The sequence below is a fragment of the Mytilus galloprovincialis genome, chromosome 5 (genome assembly GCF_965363235.1).
Source record: "Mytilus galloprovincialis chromosome 5, xbMytGall1.hap1.1, whole genome shotgun sequence".
Lineage (NCBI taxonomy): Eukaryota > Metazoa > Mollusca > Bivalvia > Mytilida > Mytilidae > Mytilus > Mytilus galloprovincialis.
In genome coordinates, this window is record NC_134842.1 from 41995988 (window position 1) to 42014008 (window position 18021).

At 32.1% G+C, this 18021-nt stretch overlaps 1 protein-coding gene across 1 annotated transcript; it reads left to right on the plus strand.

The window, feature by feature from the left end:
- Positions 1 to 783: 783 nt before the first annotated feature.
- On the plus strand, positions 784 to 17944 carry LOC143075836 (B-cell CLL/lymphoma 7 protein family member A-like). The gene is made up of 6 exons (XM_076251412.1): positions 784 to 956; positions 4641 to 4722; positions 11520 to 11625; positions 14371 to 14559; positions 15184 to 15222; positions 17238 to 17944. Exons 1-6 carry the CDS (start codon positions 865 to 867, stop codon positions 17300 to 17302), a joined length of 573 nt encoding a protein of 190 aa, XP_076107527.1. The 5' UTR covers positions 784 to 864; the 3' UTR covers positions 17303 to 17944.
- Positions 17945 to 18021: the final 77 nt, after the last annotated feature.

Consider the following 18021-nt stretch of genomic DNA (forward strand, 5'->3'; position numbering starts at 1 on the left):
AATTAAAAAAAAAAAATTTAAATAGGGGTATTTTTTCTCTCATAATAACAGTAAACAGATTCACAACAATGTCAATTTCAAGAAAGCAGACAACAGTTAATTAGTCAATAACAGTATAGCATCAATGATCTTGAATATATATGCCACTTTTAACTAAAATATAAAGGCACAGAACCAGGACATAGGAGCACAGAACCAGGACACGGTTTTTCTTATCACCAGCACAGCGTCAGGACAATTCCGTTTAACGAACTTGCACGACTTTTGCAATATAATATTGTTGTAATATACTTTGCATGATACTTAGGACGCATCAGAGAAAAATTAAGCAACAAAACAGTCGTTTTATTGCCGTTCTAATACAATGTAAACAAACCCACCAGCACAGAATCAGGACCCACCAGCACCTGACAGGACCAAATCACCAGCACAGAACGTTCTCTCGCAGGACAACCATACCCACCGTGTATATGTACATAAAAAAGACAGCATCTTTTCTATAAAAAAAAAAATACCGCTTTTGACCGTTCCTGGCTTGGGATTTTCCTAGAGGCTAATGTAGCTGGATAAAGCATGATATTATTCTACTCTCAATCCAACTCCTAAAATCTTACACGGAAGAGCCCCACGGGAAATATGATTCATCTGGGAACAGTATAGATCAGTATATCATTTTTAATGTATATCCGTCGCGTCTCAAGAAAACGTTCAGACTCAAATTTATTACATTTTGTAATTTACTCTTTTTTAATACGGAAATATATCGTAGTCACTCCGGTATGAACCGGTCACATATCATCCGGGCTACAAGGGGAAAGAACAAAAGACAGAGAAAATTGACAAACTCAATCAACAAAATATATCATGTTATCCCGCTCAGTTAGAGCCGAAACTCGAAGCAGAGCCAAAGAAGACATCAAACGTGTTATAAATGCAATTGACAAAGTTAGAAAATGGTAAGAAAACAGAGAAAATTTGACATGTCAAGTGTGTCTCGATAATTTTTTATTTGTAAATTTGTGCTACACGACGCGACCACTGTACCATTTTACATATATAATTTAGTATTTATAATACAGTGTTTAACCAAACAAATATTTTAAGAGATATTATGCATTTTTGCATTTACTCTGCCTAGCTCTGACCGGTAGGTCTTTTCACCACCGAACACCGCCAAACACCACCGAACACCCCAAAAGTTTATTATTTTGTCTTTTATCGTTATCCATGTGAATTAAATATAATATTCAAGTTATTAATTCAACAAATCAGAAGATTTAAAGTCCAAATATCTACAGAAAACAGAAAGGAAGAGTCTTATAATACCCCACTTTTTGAACTCCGCTGACCCTCAGGGACACCTCAAATATACTTTTTTCCATTTTTTCTTCTAACTATTCTATAAAAGAGAAAAATATCAAAATCTAGCCAATGAACAGAGATCCAGGATACTTGAACTGATTACTAATTATGGATATATTTGAATTTTATAACACACACAATGTAATCCGGAAAGTGATGAATCCGGAGACATTTTTTCTTATATATTGATTTTCGATTTAACATAAAAATGATGCCCATAATAATCGAAAAATTGATTAAATTATAAGTAATTTAATTTATTTTATCGTTTTATTGTATAACAAATGTATAATATCAAGGTTTCTCTTAGTGGTTGGTGGTTTTTCAGGTGTTCGGTGGTGTGTGGTGGTGTTCGGTGGTGAAAAGACCCACCCAGCTCTGACCACAGGAATCAGAGATTCACAACAATTGTAGACTTGAAGATACAAATTTATATACAAATTTATAAATAGGTCGATATTACTCTGACAACCAACAGGTGTTGTGCCAGACAAGCTGGGGCCATGGGTTACTCTGACGTCCAACAGGTGTTGTGCCAGACAAGCTGGGGCTGTGGGACGTCAGAGCTCGTCCCATATCAATAAGTGGATATTTGCCCACCCAAAATAGATGCGCTGCTTCGTCGCTTCTGGTGCCTACTGACGGCCTTGGAATTATATAAATCGGGTACCAATTTGTTAATTTTTAGCTCAACGGTGAGCTTTAGCCATCACTTGGCGTCTGTCGTCGTCGTCCGTCTGGTGTAAACTATTTCAAACATCTTTTCCTCTCAAACCACTGAACCAATTCCAACCAAACTTAGGCTGAATGATACTTAGGGTATCTAGAATAAAGTTTTTGTTTTATTTTTTGTTTCTTCAAAAAACATGGCCGCTATGGCTAAAAATAGAACATAGGGTAAAATGCAGTTTTTGGCTTATATCTCAAAAACCAGAGCATTTAGAGCAAATCTAATACATGGATAAAAGTGTTCATTAGGTCAAGTTCTATCATCCCTGAAATTTTCAGATGAATCTAACAACCCATTGTTGGTTTGCTGCCACTGAATTGGTCATTTAATGGAAATTTTGCAGTTTTTTGTTATCATCTTGAATATTAGGCCAAAAATAAAATATTGTTTGTTTCCCCTCCCCTGGCCGACCCGGTAAAATCGCCGCCACTTGAAAAATTTTATTGGCCATTCTTGTCCAAATTTTTTTTTGTTGCTATGTTGGTTTTTGGTGATATCTTTCCGATGCTGTAGTAAACGTGCATTGGTTTTTTGTCATACCTTTCCGATGCTGTAGTCAACAAGCATTTTAAATCAAGGCATTTTTGCATTGAAGCGTCTATATGATTCAGAATCAAGGAAAACAAACATAATGCCTTGCCACACGATTTGTGTTGTGTGCAGATGTGATATTTGAAAATAAAAATCTGAAGCATGGACCATGTTTAACATTTAGTAGCCAACCACAATTTTTCACCTCACTTACAGGAGATCAGTATTAAGCATTTAGTGCCAACCACGATAACAATTGGAAGCTCTAGGACATTTAGATAACTTGCATCGTAAACAACAAGGTGTTTTCGATTATGGTCATTTGCATAAATCATCACTTTTTTCTTGTGGTCACGTGATAATCTTGACGTCCTTTTGAAAATAAAAGTAAAAATGTCTGAATCGATGGGTCACTATGAAAACTGTTTAAATATGGAAAAATAAAGGGTGGCAGGTACATGTAGGTGAATCGAAGCTTACATAAATGAAGAGAAAAATGAAAATTGAAAAATGAACAAATTGATACCAGATTTATATAATTCCAAGGCTGTTAGTTGGCACCAGAAGCGACGAAGGAGCGCATCTATTTTGGATGGGCAAATATCCACTTTTTGATATGGGACGAGCTGTGACGGCCCCAGCTTTTCTGGCAAAACAGCCGTTGGACGTCAGAGTAATCTCGGACTAATTTATAAAATGTAGTCTAACTAGTATATTTGGGGAAGATCTTCTTTGGTTCAATTGGTTAGAGCACTGCCTTAAGACATTTGTAAGACCCCCAGATTGAGGGATCCAGTCTCACTGCTACCGTCCATGGATTTTCACTTTTACCATGTTTACATTGTAACTTGTTAACATGGTCAAACATTGTTACTTTTGTAACTTTCTTCGTCCACCATTGAAATATTTGTACAAGACAGGGTTGATCAGACATGTCAGAGTTCGCAAAACTTTTTTCGACCCATCGGTCATGGGACCGACAAAGCAAGATTATTTGTCAGTCCATAAAATTAATAACATATTTTATGCATTCCACACGCATTAAGTCTTTTGGTTAGATCTACTTGATTAATGTACATTGTACATGTGAATATACATGTACATAATGTATACATTCATGATATTTCTGTGCATATCAATTATTTCAATTTATTGATTACAGTTGCTTCACTCTTGGACTATACAAGCTTAAGTGACGTCAAACATTTTATTGGTGTAAAATCCAAATATTGAATTGTAACCAAGACAAACATCATAAACGTGACAATATTTACAAACATACAATATACATGTACACAATGTACATGTAACACTAATATTAACTTTTATGAAGGGCCTTGGTGGCCAAGTGGTTTAAGTACATGTACTTCTACTACTGTAATCACTAGCCAGTCAACACGGAGGGTGTGAGTTCCAAACCCTGCTCATTTGTGTGCACATGACTCCAATCATTATTGACTATGATTATCAGATTTTTTATTAAAGGTCAGTGGTTTTCTCTGGGCACTCGCATTCCTCTACCAATAAAATTTGTTAGCTACGAAATATTCCAGAAGTGATGCTTAAAACTTGTGTTAAAACACCAACAACAGTTCATGTGGACCGGACCCTACATTGTATAACTAAACTGGTTGTGTTTTGATCTATTCAATTACAGACAAACCTGTGTATCTGGAAAATTTTGAAAGCAAACATGTGACATACTCTATTAAAGATATAAAAAACATTCAAATACATTTTATGTTTTAGAATATTTAAAACTTATTAGTTGTTAAAAACTTAGCTTCTAAAGCAAAACCTACATTGTATTGCATTTTTATAAAAACAAATATGCTTTTAAAAGTCTATCGTGCTTTAATGATTGTAATTTTGTTTGTAATTTATCATTTCTAGGGAGAATGATTGTAATTTTGTTTGTAATTTATCATTTCTAGGGAGAATGATTGTAATTTTGTATGTAATTTATCATTTCTAGGGAGAAACGATTGTAATTTTGTTTGTAATTTATCATTTCTAGGGAGAAACGATGGGTTACTATTGGAGAAACAACAATGAAGATTTTTAAATGGGTACCAGTCACAGCCTCTGAACCCAGTCAGGTTTGTTCATAGACTTAAGTGTAAACGGCGACCCAATTATGTACAGTACTACCTGTGACTTTATCTTATTAATGGTGGCCATAAAAAATATGTTCACCATGGTGGCCCTATATGTCCATCATCATACCCCCTGTTGCTTTTTTAATACACAAGGTATTACTCAAAAACTAGTCAAGGCTAAAGGGAAATCTTGAATGCATTGAAGTGTTAAAATTATATAACTTACAGGTCAGGTGTCTCAGGTAAAATATACATGTATGTGTTTGTCAAATTTAATAACTGTGATTATGACAAGAAATTCAAAAATAAAATGAAATAATGAAACTAATTGAACAAACAGCTTTAAAGTTAATTAAAAAATAATTGTCTCCTGACTATTAGTTTTGATATTATACCTTTTAAATAATTTTTGATCAATTTAAGTTATTTTTTATATTAAGTCTATTTTTTGGTAGTGAAGAATAAATGAATATCATTTTTAAATATACTGCAAACATTTACAATGCCTGCCTTTTTCTTTTGACAAAGGTGTTTCTCAAATTAATTTTCTAAAATCAAAATGGTTCATTATTGTAGATAGACTGATCTTAACATATGATTAAGATTGTCTTTAGGACTTACGCTAAATAAAATTTAGGCAATTCATTATTTCTTTATTGAATAAAATATTGATAAGTATTAGAAATATTCATTACAGCAAAATTTGATAATATTTTTATTGTCATATGATATTTTAAACATGATCCATGTTTTAGAGGTTCAGCATTTCTTTTACTTTTTGTTCTTGGATTAGAGACATTATTATGAGAAGGTAAATAATTTTCAAATGGATTATCTCAAAGTTTTTTTGTTAATTTTACAATCAAGGAAGGAGTGTTCTCCATTGACATACAAGAGGCACAGTTTACACATTCTATACTTTCTCATTTGTTTCTAGGAATTTTATATTGTCCTCTATTTTCTATTTCTAAATTATGACAAAAAATTCTCTACCTTAATTGACACAATCAAGTTTACAGTTTTTATCATAAGTTATTATTTTTAGACTTTTCTTTAAATTCATTTTTATACGACCGCAAATTTTGAAAAAATTTTCGTCGTATATTGCTATCACGTTGGCGTCGTCGTCGTCGTCGTCGTCGTCGTCGTCCGGCGTCCGAATACTTTTAGTTTTCGCACTCTAACTTTAGTAAAAGTGAATAGAAATCTATGAAATTTTAACACAAGGTTTATGACCATAAAAGGAAGGTTGGTATTGATTTTGGGAGTTTTGGTCCCAACATTTTAGGAATAAGGGGCCAAAAAGGGCCCAAATAAGCATTTTCTTGGTTTTCGCACCATAACTTTAGTTTAAGTTAATAGAAATCTATGAAATTTTGACGCAAGGTTTATGACCACAAAAGAAAGATTGGGATTGATTTTGGGAGTTTTGGTTTCAATAGTTTAGGAATAAGGGGCCAATAAAGGGCCCAAATAAGCATTTTTCTTGGTTTTTGCACAATAACCTTAGGTTAAGTAAATGGAAATCTATGAAATTTAAACACAATGTTTATGACCACAAAAGGAAGGTTGGTATTTATTTTGGGAGTTTAGGACCCAACAGATTAGGAATTAGGGGCCAAAAAGGGACCCAAATAAGCATTTTTCTTGGTTTTCGCACTATAATGTTAGTATAAGTAAATACAAATCTATGAAATTTAAACACAAGGCTTATGACCATAAAAGGAAGGTTGGTATTGATTTTGGGAGTTTTGGTCCCAACAGTTTAGGAAAAAGGGGCCCAAAGGGTCCAAAATTAAACTTTGTTTGATTTCATCAAAATTGAATAATTGGGGTTCTTTGATATGCCGAATCTAACTGTATATGTAGATTCTCAACTTTTGGTCCCGTTTTCAAATTGGTCTACATTAAGGTCCAAAGGGTCCAAAATTAAACTTAGTTTGATTTTGACAAAAAATGAATCGGTTGGGTTCTTTGATATGTTGAATCTAAAAATGTACTTAGATTCTTGATTATTGAAGTTTTTTTGGTCCAGTTTTCAAATTGGTCTACATTAAGGTCCAAAGGGTCCAAAATTAAACTTTGTTTGATTTCATCAAAAATTGAATCCTTGGGGTTCTTTGATATGCCAAATCTAACTGTGTATGTAGATTCTTCATTTTTGGTCCTGTTTTCAAATTTCAAATTCTACATTAAAGTCCAAAGGGTCCAAAATTAAACTAAGTTTGATTTTAACAAAAATTGAATTCTTGGGCCTCTTTGATATGCTGAATCTAAACATGTACTTAGATTTTTGATTATGGGCCCAGTTTTCAAGTTGGTCCAAATCAGGATCTAAAATTATTATATTAAGTATTGTGCAATAGCAAGTCTTTTCAATTGCACAGTATTGTGCAATGGCAAGAAATATCTAATTGCACAATAGCAAATTTTTTTTTAATTAGAGTTATCTTTCTTTGTCCAGAATAGTAAGCAAGAAATATCCTATTTGTGCAATAGCAAGAATTTTTTTTAATTGGAGTTATCTTTCTTTGTCCAGAATCAACTTAAATCTTTGTTATATACAATATACAATGTATATACACTTTTTACTACCAACTGATAAATTTAAATAATCTTTACCATTCAGTGATAACAAGCAGTTTTTTTACATCTTAATATTTTATGATGTATTTAAATGAGTAGTTATTGTTGCAAACTCCATTAGAAATTTGAATTGATATCAGTTTTGAAAAAGGGAAACGGGGATGTGAAAAAAAGGGGGGGGGGGGGTTAAATTTTTCTCATTTCAGATTTCATAAATAAAAAGAAAATTTCTTCAAACATTTTTTTGAGAGGATTAATATTCAACAGCATAGTGATTTGCTCAAAGGCAAAAAAAACCTTTTAAGTTCATTAGACCACATTCATTCTGTGTCAGAAACCTATGCTGTGTCAACTATTTAATTTTAGATTTAAAAAGTTTGAAGAAGAAATCTTTAATTGATTTGTAAAATCTTGGCATTTGTTTTGTGTAAAAAAAAACCATGTAATGTCAAAAATTTGATCACAATCCAAATTCAGAGCTGTATCATGCTTGAATGTTTTGTCCATACTTGCCCCAACTGTTCAGGGTTCGACCTCTGCGGTCGTATAAAGCTGCGCCCTGCGGAGCACCTGGTTTTATTAAGGACTTTAAAAGTCTTAATTCATTCAAATCCCTCCAATTATTATCTTTATCTAAAAGGCCTAGGTTGATTGAAACATCTTTGTAAATGTATACCAAGAATATATGTATCATGCCAGTCCAGCACTATCGACAATATAATACACTGGGAAAAAAATGAATTTAAATAGACCATTAAAGTGTCACCATCTTTAGAAGTGCACTTTATTTTTTCTGGAGACAAATTTTGAAAAAAATTAACCAAACTGAGGATAACATATTTAATAAGTTTTAGGACAATTTCTTTACATAATTTCTTTATCATAAGATTCACTTGATTCAGATATATAAGAACATTTTTCATTATGATTAGCATTTTTAATGAACATTTATCAAAATTTGATGATAACTAGGTGGACATTTGGAAAATAAGTCTTTTCGGTGATTGTTTGTGCACAACTCTTGTTGTGAGATTTGAAGACGATTTAGATAAACAAAATTAGTTTTTTCCTAAACCATATAATGGTACTTGTAGTTTTCCTGAATAATATTAGATGTTATCAAAATCTATTGTAAAAGGATTGATGTTGATCATCTTATTTTGTTAAGAAACCAAATTGTTTAGTTACTTTCATTTTTTGTATTTAAAATATCACTTGCATGATTATTAGTTATTATTAATAGTAATAACTCATTTAATAATGTTAACAAAGAATTGAATACAATGTACATCATGTACATTTATATAAACCTTTTACTTAAAAAACAATTATTAAAAGTCTGTTTATTTCAAATGCTATTCAATTACTTTAGCTTTGACTTTTTGTCATTTCTACTCAAGATTCTTACTAAGAAGAAATTAAAAGAATAAGAAACAAAACATACAAAAATGAAAAAAAAAACAATTAAAAAATAAAAAATTTAAATAAAATTAAAGCCAAAAAAAAATAATAAATTAACAGACTTTAACAATATTTTATTCTACATTTTCATAAAAAGGTGAAATGTCAATTTTAAAAGAAACCCAAGTTACCTGTACAGGTAAATTTTAATGAAACATACCAGCTGAAAACTTCAACCCTGATTGATTTTAACAGGTAACATAATTAGATAAAAAATCTGCCTATGATTTATGACCCCCAATAAATGGCCAACATCTCAAGATTGAATACCCCAATAAATGTTCACCATTGGATGTTGACCATGCAAGAGGGTGGACATAACTAAGAGGAAGTCACAGGCTGTACTGTATTAAGAAGATCTGGTGTCATTTTGATTGGACAGCAACTTAACACTAGAAATAAAAATCTATACATGTTACTAGTGTTGTTCCGATGATCGGAATAAGTCGGAAATCAGTTGGTTGGGCCTGGCGATGTCGATAATCGATTGGGATTTTGTTTACTTGATTGTTGTTAAAGTTTCCGGACTTTAAGCTTATCAACTTCCGGTCCGTTTTTATATGCGCAGTCAAACAAATAATAACAAAAAATATCAGGGTCGATGACAATAACAATGTCAAACATTTGTCAAACATCCTATAATTAAAGACATATGATAACCAATTTCCTTCTTTATAAACGTGACAAATGCATTGACTATAAATATTTGCAGATTGATGGAATGTTATTTAAAATTAATAACTTTGTATGAAATACTTTCTTCCAATACCGGTAGATTCTACTTGTTCCTTGAGAGCGTACATAAAATCATTCTGATTTTAGACAAAATAATTTCTTTGCTTTATTAGAACGTGTAGCAAATTGCCTTTTATTAATGTTTTATTCATTTGTAGCATCAAAAACGATAGATTCCTTTCCAAACTGCTTGCCAAACATCGTTTATTTTTGTAAATTTTCCGAAATTTGTCCGCCATATTGAAAAATGTAAAAATCACGAATCGGATACGGTTCAACTATGTAATAATTCTGCATTCTTGCAATTATAAGTTCAGACGCACGAATGACACAATTGACAGAAAAATAATGATCACAAAAGTGAAAAAAGCATTCTACACGAATCAACAGACATTGGCTTTGTTTACTGTACATGTATATATTATAATGCAAATGCATTGTTTTTTTTTTTCTGTTAATCTTAAATTTTTGTAAAGTTAAAAACTTTATATATCTTTTCTTAATTAGAAGCACTCAAATGTTTATACAGCTATGTTATATTGAAATTGTATTGTGAGTTACACCCTTGAAATTAAGAAATGTTAGTGTCACTGTTGGTAATTAATGTTGTAATTATGAGATAAAATATGTTCATAAAATATTAATTAATTGTTTTAACTGCTAACTAATTAGTTATCAAAGGTACCAGGATTATAACTAAGTATGCCAGAATATATGAAAAGGAAACAAAAGATCAAATATGAATATATAAACTCTACAATGATATGGAATATACACATAAGACATGTACAATGAGACTAATTTCACTAAATGCATGATTTCATTTAAAAAAAAGGGCAAGGTATGAAGGTATTATGATGCGATTATAACCGATAGTCGGTTGGTTGCTGTCAACCGATTGTAATAGATAATCGGTTGGTAATTTCAACCGATTATCCAACACTACATGTTACAATGATTGATTAGAATTGATCATGTTTCATGTGTCAAATTTATTTAAGACTAAGAGATGTTATCGTGGGACAAACAATTGCAAATATGTGTGGTAAAGTTAAACTAGTTGAGAGATGACCAGTGGCGGATCCAGGGGGGGGGGGTTCCGGGGGTGCGCACCCCCCCTTTATTTTTGCCGATCAATGCATTTGTATCGGGACATATGTTTTGCACCCCCCCTGCACCCCCCCTTTGCCCTGGGTTAGCACCCCCCCTTTCGAAAATTCCTGCATCCGCCCCTGATGACTGAATCAAGCTTAAATCTTTACTTGTACCAAGATCAGTCGCCGAACCAAAGATAAATTCTGTACATTCTCTACTGTTCTATGTGTTTAGACAATTTGCATGCAATCTAAGAAACTCATTCCTGGTATACATGTACATGATGTATATGCTCCTAAATATTTTGAAAAATTCAAAGTGTTGTTATTTTAAAAATAATAACAGTAATTGATCTCAAAGAAAATTCATGTTTACACATAAGTGATGACTACTGGGCTGGTGATAAATAAATAAATATATTGTAAAATATATAGCCAGTTAGATCTCATACCATATTCCTAGGTTACTGACGAAATGAAACTCACGTCTGGCGTACTCAATTATAATCCTGGTACCTTTGATAACTATTTACACCACTGGGTCGATGCCACTGCTGGTGGATGTGTGTCCTGATGGTATCACCAGCCCAGTAGTCAACACAAAAATGAATATCAATAATGTGGTCACTTTTATAAATTTCCTGTTTACAAAACTTTTAATTTTTCAAAAAACTAAGGATTTTCTTATCCCAGGCATAGATTACCTTAGCCGTATTTGGCACAACTTTTTGGAATTTGGATCCTCAATGCTCTTCAACTTTGTACTTGAAAAATGTTTGGCTTTCTGAATATTTTGATATAAGCGTCACTGATGAGTCTGGCGTACTAAATTATAATCCTGGTACCTTTGACAACTATTTACTGTTTATCTAAAACTAATATACAATGTATTTATCTATATCATGTCAATTATTGTTACAGGGTGGCGGACTTAAAAGAACAATAAAGGCAAGAGGAAAAACTGTTGCAAAGAAGACAGAAAACAAAGAAAATACACCATCTAATGATAGGAGCTTTTCCAGTCAAGGTAGGATAAATGTCAACATCTTCATCAAAAAAAGTCTATGTAATTAAATATACACAAACACAACTATAATTAGTTGTAAGGTGAACATGTCTGTCTTAGGAGGTTCATCTGACCTTCACTGCATGTTCATAGTTCACTGGGAAAAAAATAAAATTTTCATGGTACAATGTATGTAGAAATAGGAAAATGTGGTATGAGTGCCAATGAGACAACTCTCCATCCAAGTCACAATTTGAAAAAGTTAACAGTTATAGGTAAAAGTACAGCCTTCAACACGAAGCTTTGGCTTACACACAACAGCAAGCTAGAAATAATGCAGATACATATAAACTCTTTATTAGAATGATTTTTTTAAATTTCCCTGCTACATGTTGTAACACCAAAACAAATGTCCATTTTGAACACCAGCATTTTTAAAAAATGCAGCTGCTGGTGTTGCTATTTTAATAATGACATCAAATACAATGTACATGTAACCCATACAGCTTTGTTTCCAAATTAAAAGAAGAATGCTTTTTATAGTATATTATTAATCTATTGTAATAAAAATTCATAATTTCTAATAAAATTTGTAAATTTAGCTAACAATGTCCTTATATTTGTTTAAAGTAACATTCGTTTATAGTGGAAAATTGTTTTAATGTTAAATAAGCTACAATTAAAAATTGCTTGCTAGTCCCTCTGATTATTATTAGATAACTCTGGTTAATTTCCCAATCAATCTATCATGAAGGGGAAATAAATAATTCAACTTTCATTTTAAAGTTTTTTTCAAAAATGATGAACGGTTCTTTATATTGGTAGGTAATCATTGTAAACGTTTCAAATTTATGAAATCATATTCGTACATCAATGTTTTTGATACACCAATAACAAAAACTGAAATATATTGAATTGATACATTTTGTAATTATTAAAAATTATATCAGACACCTCTATTTAATTATAAAATAATGAACCTGTTAAAGGGAGACAATACTCTCATTTTTTTCCCGAATCTGCACATAATACAAAGGAATGTCACTCTTGCATACAAATGGCACATCAATATAATTAATCAACCGTGCATATTCGTGCTCCACCTTCAATGAAGATTCTAAATTATAAATATAACCAAAAGTTGTTAATCTATAGGATAGTGAAGACTAATGAAAGCTAACCCACAGTAAAAATATTTCTTTGAAATTTTTTAAAACTTCCTCAGAAAAATGCCACTTGACTTTCAAAGCTCATAATTAACATTTTTAACCGGATTTTTGTGACAAAAATGTCGGTTATTGATTTGGGGATGTACAGCGGGCGGACCAGATTTTTGTGACAAAAATGTCGGTTATTGATTTGGGGATGTACGGCAGGCGACCGGGCGGGCGGCAATCAAATGTTGTCCATGCATTAACTCATGAACTGTTCACCCAAAGCTTTTAAAATTTTAATATGTTGTTACTGAAAACTAAATGAAGGTCAAGTTCAATAATGGCGATTTTTACTTTTACCGTTCAGGAGTTATGGTTCTTGAAAGATTGAAAAATGGTTTTTCTAGTCTTGTCCGTGCATTTACGCATGAACTGTTCTACCAAAGCTTCCCAAATTTTAATATGTTGTTACTGATGACAAAATGGAGGTCAAGTTCAATAATGACGATTTTGACTTTTACCGTTCAGGAGTTATGGTTCTTGAAAGATTGAAAAATGGAGTTTCCAGTCGTGTCCGTATATTACACATGAACTGTTCTACCAAAGCTTCCCAAATTTTAATATGTTGTTACTGATGACAAAATGGAGGTCAAGTTCAATAATGACGATTTTGACTTTTACCGTTCAGGAGTTACGGTTCTTGAAAGATTGAAAAATGGAGTTTCCAGTCGTGTCCGTATATTTACACATGAACTGTTCTACCAAAGCTTCCCAAATTTTAATATGTTGTTACTGATGACAAAATGGAGGTCAAGGTCAATAATGACGATTTTGACTTTTACCGTTCAGGAGTTATGGTTCTTGAAAGATTGAAAAATGGTGTTTCCAGTCGTGTCTGTGCATTTTCTCATGAACCATTCAACCAAAGCTTTTGAAATTTTATATGTTGTTACTGATGACAAAATAGAGGTCAAGTTCAATAATGACGATTTTGACTTTAACCGTTCAGGAGTTATGGTTCTTGAAAGATCGTAAAATGGTGTTTCCATTCACTTTATTTCACTACATGTTCAATTTTCGCGAAAGCCATCCCAAACTCCAAACACCGAGTTTTTTGCTGGTGTGACACCAGGAAACTCCAACATCACTCCCTAAATATGTACTCATGAACCATTCAATCTAAGCTTTTCAAATTTTAATATGTTGATACTGATGACAAAATGGTGGTCAAATTTGATATTGACGATTTTCACTTTCACCATTCATCAGTAATGGTTCTTGTGATATTGCCAGGACACAAATAAATGTTAATAAATCCGGTTTACTGTCGTTGTGACAGCCTCTTGTTACACAATATTTTAATAAAGTAGTAAAAGATTATTTGCTTCTCAAATTGTAAGACGCAGTAAAAATCGTATGCTTGCATAATCTTACCCAAATACAGATTTTATTAAGTCCTGAACATTTCGACATTTGTTTGTTTATTTTTAAAAATACCTGTTTGTAACAAATCCACAAGACTTAGTACATGGTAAGATCTGACTAAATACCAATATCCCAATATCGTCAGGTAAATAGGCTACTTTTTAGATTATTTATTTTCATTTTTCAGGTCCCTCAAGTGTTTATACAGATGAGAACACACAGCAGTCAACTATGTCTCAAGCTGATAGTGAATGTTCTGGGTTTATTAATGAAGATTCTAACCAGTCTTATGCTGAGAATTCTAACATGGCATTTTCTCAAGTTGGAGAGGATAGCAACGAATCAGATCAGAATAGAACAACTGATGTCAGACTAGGTAATTAGATATCAGAAGATGTGGTATGAGTTCCAATGAGACAACCTTCCATCCAAGTAACAATTTATAAAAGTAAACAATTATAGGTCTACTTTTATTACATACTAAACAACATAAAAATAAGGAGATGTGGTATGATTGCCAATGAGACAACTATCCATCAGAGTTAAAATGAGTTATTGGAAAATAATTAAAAACTGCTATACAGCCTTAATCAATGAGAAGAACCCATTATTTTGTCACTATAAAAGGTCACGAAATGAAAAAATGTGAAACAATTCAAACGAAAAAACTCAAAGTAATATTAACAAAAAGCCAAATTTCATAAATTTATAACAAAACAAAGAAAATACAAAGATGACTAACTTGAAAAAAACAACCACTGCACTACAGGCTCCTGACTTGAGACAGGCACAGTAAATTATAAGAATGTGGCAAGGTAAGCAAGTTTTAAACTTTTTTCAAGTTCTCAACACCAGTAGTTCATGCTTCAACAATGATCAAAACTCTAACTATGTGACAACACATGAAAAAATATGAAACAGTTCAAACCAGATCTCTGAAAGGAACTATTATTTCCTGACATTTTAGTTGCTAGTATATTTATATTATTTGTTTTTGTAGCGATGAGTATGATGCGTGAAGAAAAGAAAGATACAAATGGTAAGATCTATACAAATGGTATATGTTTTGCAAAGTTTATTTTAGTTTAAAATTGAAATCAGAAGCACATAAACTGAATTGTAACTATAAAAACATTTGACAAAGGCATTATTTGTAGGAAGTAGATTGGTTTGTGTGTTGCGATGTACTGTCAATTTGAAAAATATCATAACCTTTTCTTCCACGGTGCGGGGCTGTTAGTTTCAGTACACATACACGCCATCTTGAAATAATTACTGATCACTGATTGGTTACTTTATGATGCAGCTGAGAATCAGCAACAGCCATTGGTTCAAATGAGATAGAGAATTACAGACTTTTCTCGTTTAGGATAAGTCATTAAAAGCCTGAAAATTAACTGTGTATATCAGTTCTGATCAACTGTCATTAATTCATGTTCGTTTTATAATGCATATATTGCACACTGAAATTCAATATTGAAATATCAATTATCAAGGCACATTTATTTGCTTTGTCAATCTGCAATATGCACGATTTGTTTTGTTAAACAATATCCTATACAACGTTTAAAAATAAGCATTATCTGTATTTTATAACTTCCTAATCTAGGCACACCTCCAGAGAGGCACGCTCTTAAAGTAAATCCATTTTATATCAATCAACTATCTAAAAATACCACATGCACACATATTACATTAAATTAAGATAGAGCGAAGCAGTCCACAGCTTTTAAGAAAGCTAAAACTTGTAAAAACTTAGGATTGATTTAGTTTCTAGCGTACCAGTAAGTGAATTTAGGAAATCTTGCATTTTCATTTATATTTGATGTCTAGATTTAAATTCTACATTTTTCAATGTTTGTAAATTGTTGAACATCAAAATTGTGGTTCCTTTAATTCCATCAAAATTCACGTTGATAATAAAAGTATTCTAATTTGGTGTTCTGATTTCAAATAAAGGCAACAGTAGTATACCACTGTTTGAAAGTCATCAATCAATTGAGAGAAAACAAATCCGGGTTACAAACTAAAACTGAGGTAAACACATCAACTATATTAAAGAGGAAAACAACAAAACAACAGAAACACTGAAGTTCAACAAAAAAAACAAAACTACAATGCAACAGACACAGAAACGGACTATAAGAATAGATAACAACTGCCATTTTCCTGACTTGGTACAGAAAAATCAGAAATTCAATGGTGGATCTAGAAATTTTCATAAGTGGGGGCCCACTGACTGCCTAAGATGGGGCCGATTTCGTCACGCATCAGTGATTCCCTATATAAATAACCAATTTTTTCTCAAAAGGGGGGGCCTGGGGCCTCCCCCTAAATCCGCCTCTGAAAGTCTACATTTATCTGTTCATGGTTGATTATCTAAAACATTTGTCTTTGTCAAATGAGAGCGGTTTCTCTCCTTGGGTCTTACAAGTTGTCATGGAAGAACAAAAAAATATGATTTTTTTATTGGACAAGAAATAATATCACAAAAGCATTAGCCAAGTTGTTCCAATAAGGAACATCTGAATACAACGGTATTGTGTATGTCTGAGAGATGTTTTTTATGCCCCACCTACGATAGCAGAGGGGCATTATGTTTTCTGGTCTGTGCGTCCGTCCGTCTGTCCCGCTTCAGGTTTTTGGTCAAGGTAGTTCTTTTGATGAAGTTGAAGTCCAATCAACTTGAAACTTAGTATACATGTGCCCTATGATATGATCTTTCTAATTTAAATGCCAAATTAGAGTTTTGACCCCAATTTTACGGTTCACTGAACATAGAAAATGATATTGATAGTGCAAATTTCAGGTTAAAGTTTTTGGTCAAGGTAGTTTTTGATAAAGTAGAAGTCCAATCAACTTGAAACTTAGTATACATGTTCCCTTTGATAAGATCATTCTAATTTTAATGCCAAATTAGAGAATTTATTCCAATTTCACGGTCCACTAAACATAGAAAATGATAGTGTGAGTGGGGCATCCGTGTACTGTGGACACATTCTTGTTTTTCAAGTTTTATTGTCATGTGTATGATTCATGGTTTTACTCTTTCAGATTCCACTACAAGTAAAGAATCGGAAGAATCACCGGTCAAGAGACCAAAAGTAGACTCATCATGATGACATTAGGCCATTGTTTTATCATTTTATCATCTATTTGATTAATCATGATAATGGGGATATTTTTTCCAGACATTTTTTTATCTCGTAATTCATTAGCCTCAGAAACAATATCAAAGGGAAAATATTCACAAAAGGTTTCCATCTAAAATCATGATTCTGCAAAATCGTGTAGTAAAGAATAAAACATAAACTCTTAAATCATATGGATATAAATGTTGTAGATAAATTTGAATTTATAATTATTTGTAGTTTCCAATTTTCATGAATAATATGGTTACAGGTTAACCATGAATTTTATTTTTCTAAGAAATACAAATTTTCAATAAGCCTTTATGAAGAATTGGGCAAAACCAAGAAATCAAGCATCCATGAAATTTCAAATTTTATTAAATTTACAAAAACTGGTACCCATGATATTTCATGAGTCAATGGATCAATTATATTTAATGCTGAGTACAAGTTGATGAGATCTGAGTATCAATTATCATTTTCATTCATTTTGATAGTAAGATATGATTTGAAAAATATGACGAAAGACTTGTAAAACTGTGTTCAACATTTTCATATTATCAGTGTATTAGTTGTTACATGAAGCAATTTGTAAATATGATGTTGTATTAGTAAAAGTTAGTATAAATATGGCAGTTTTTTTATAAATAGTGGCGATCTTTTTGTGTACTTATTCAAAGTCCAAATATGCTTCCTTTTGTTTTCCA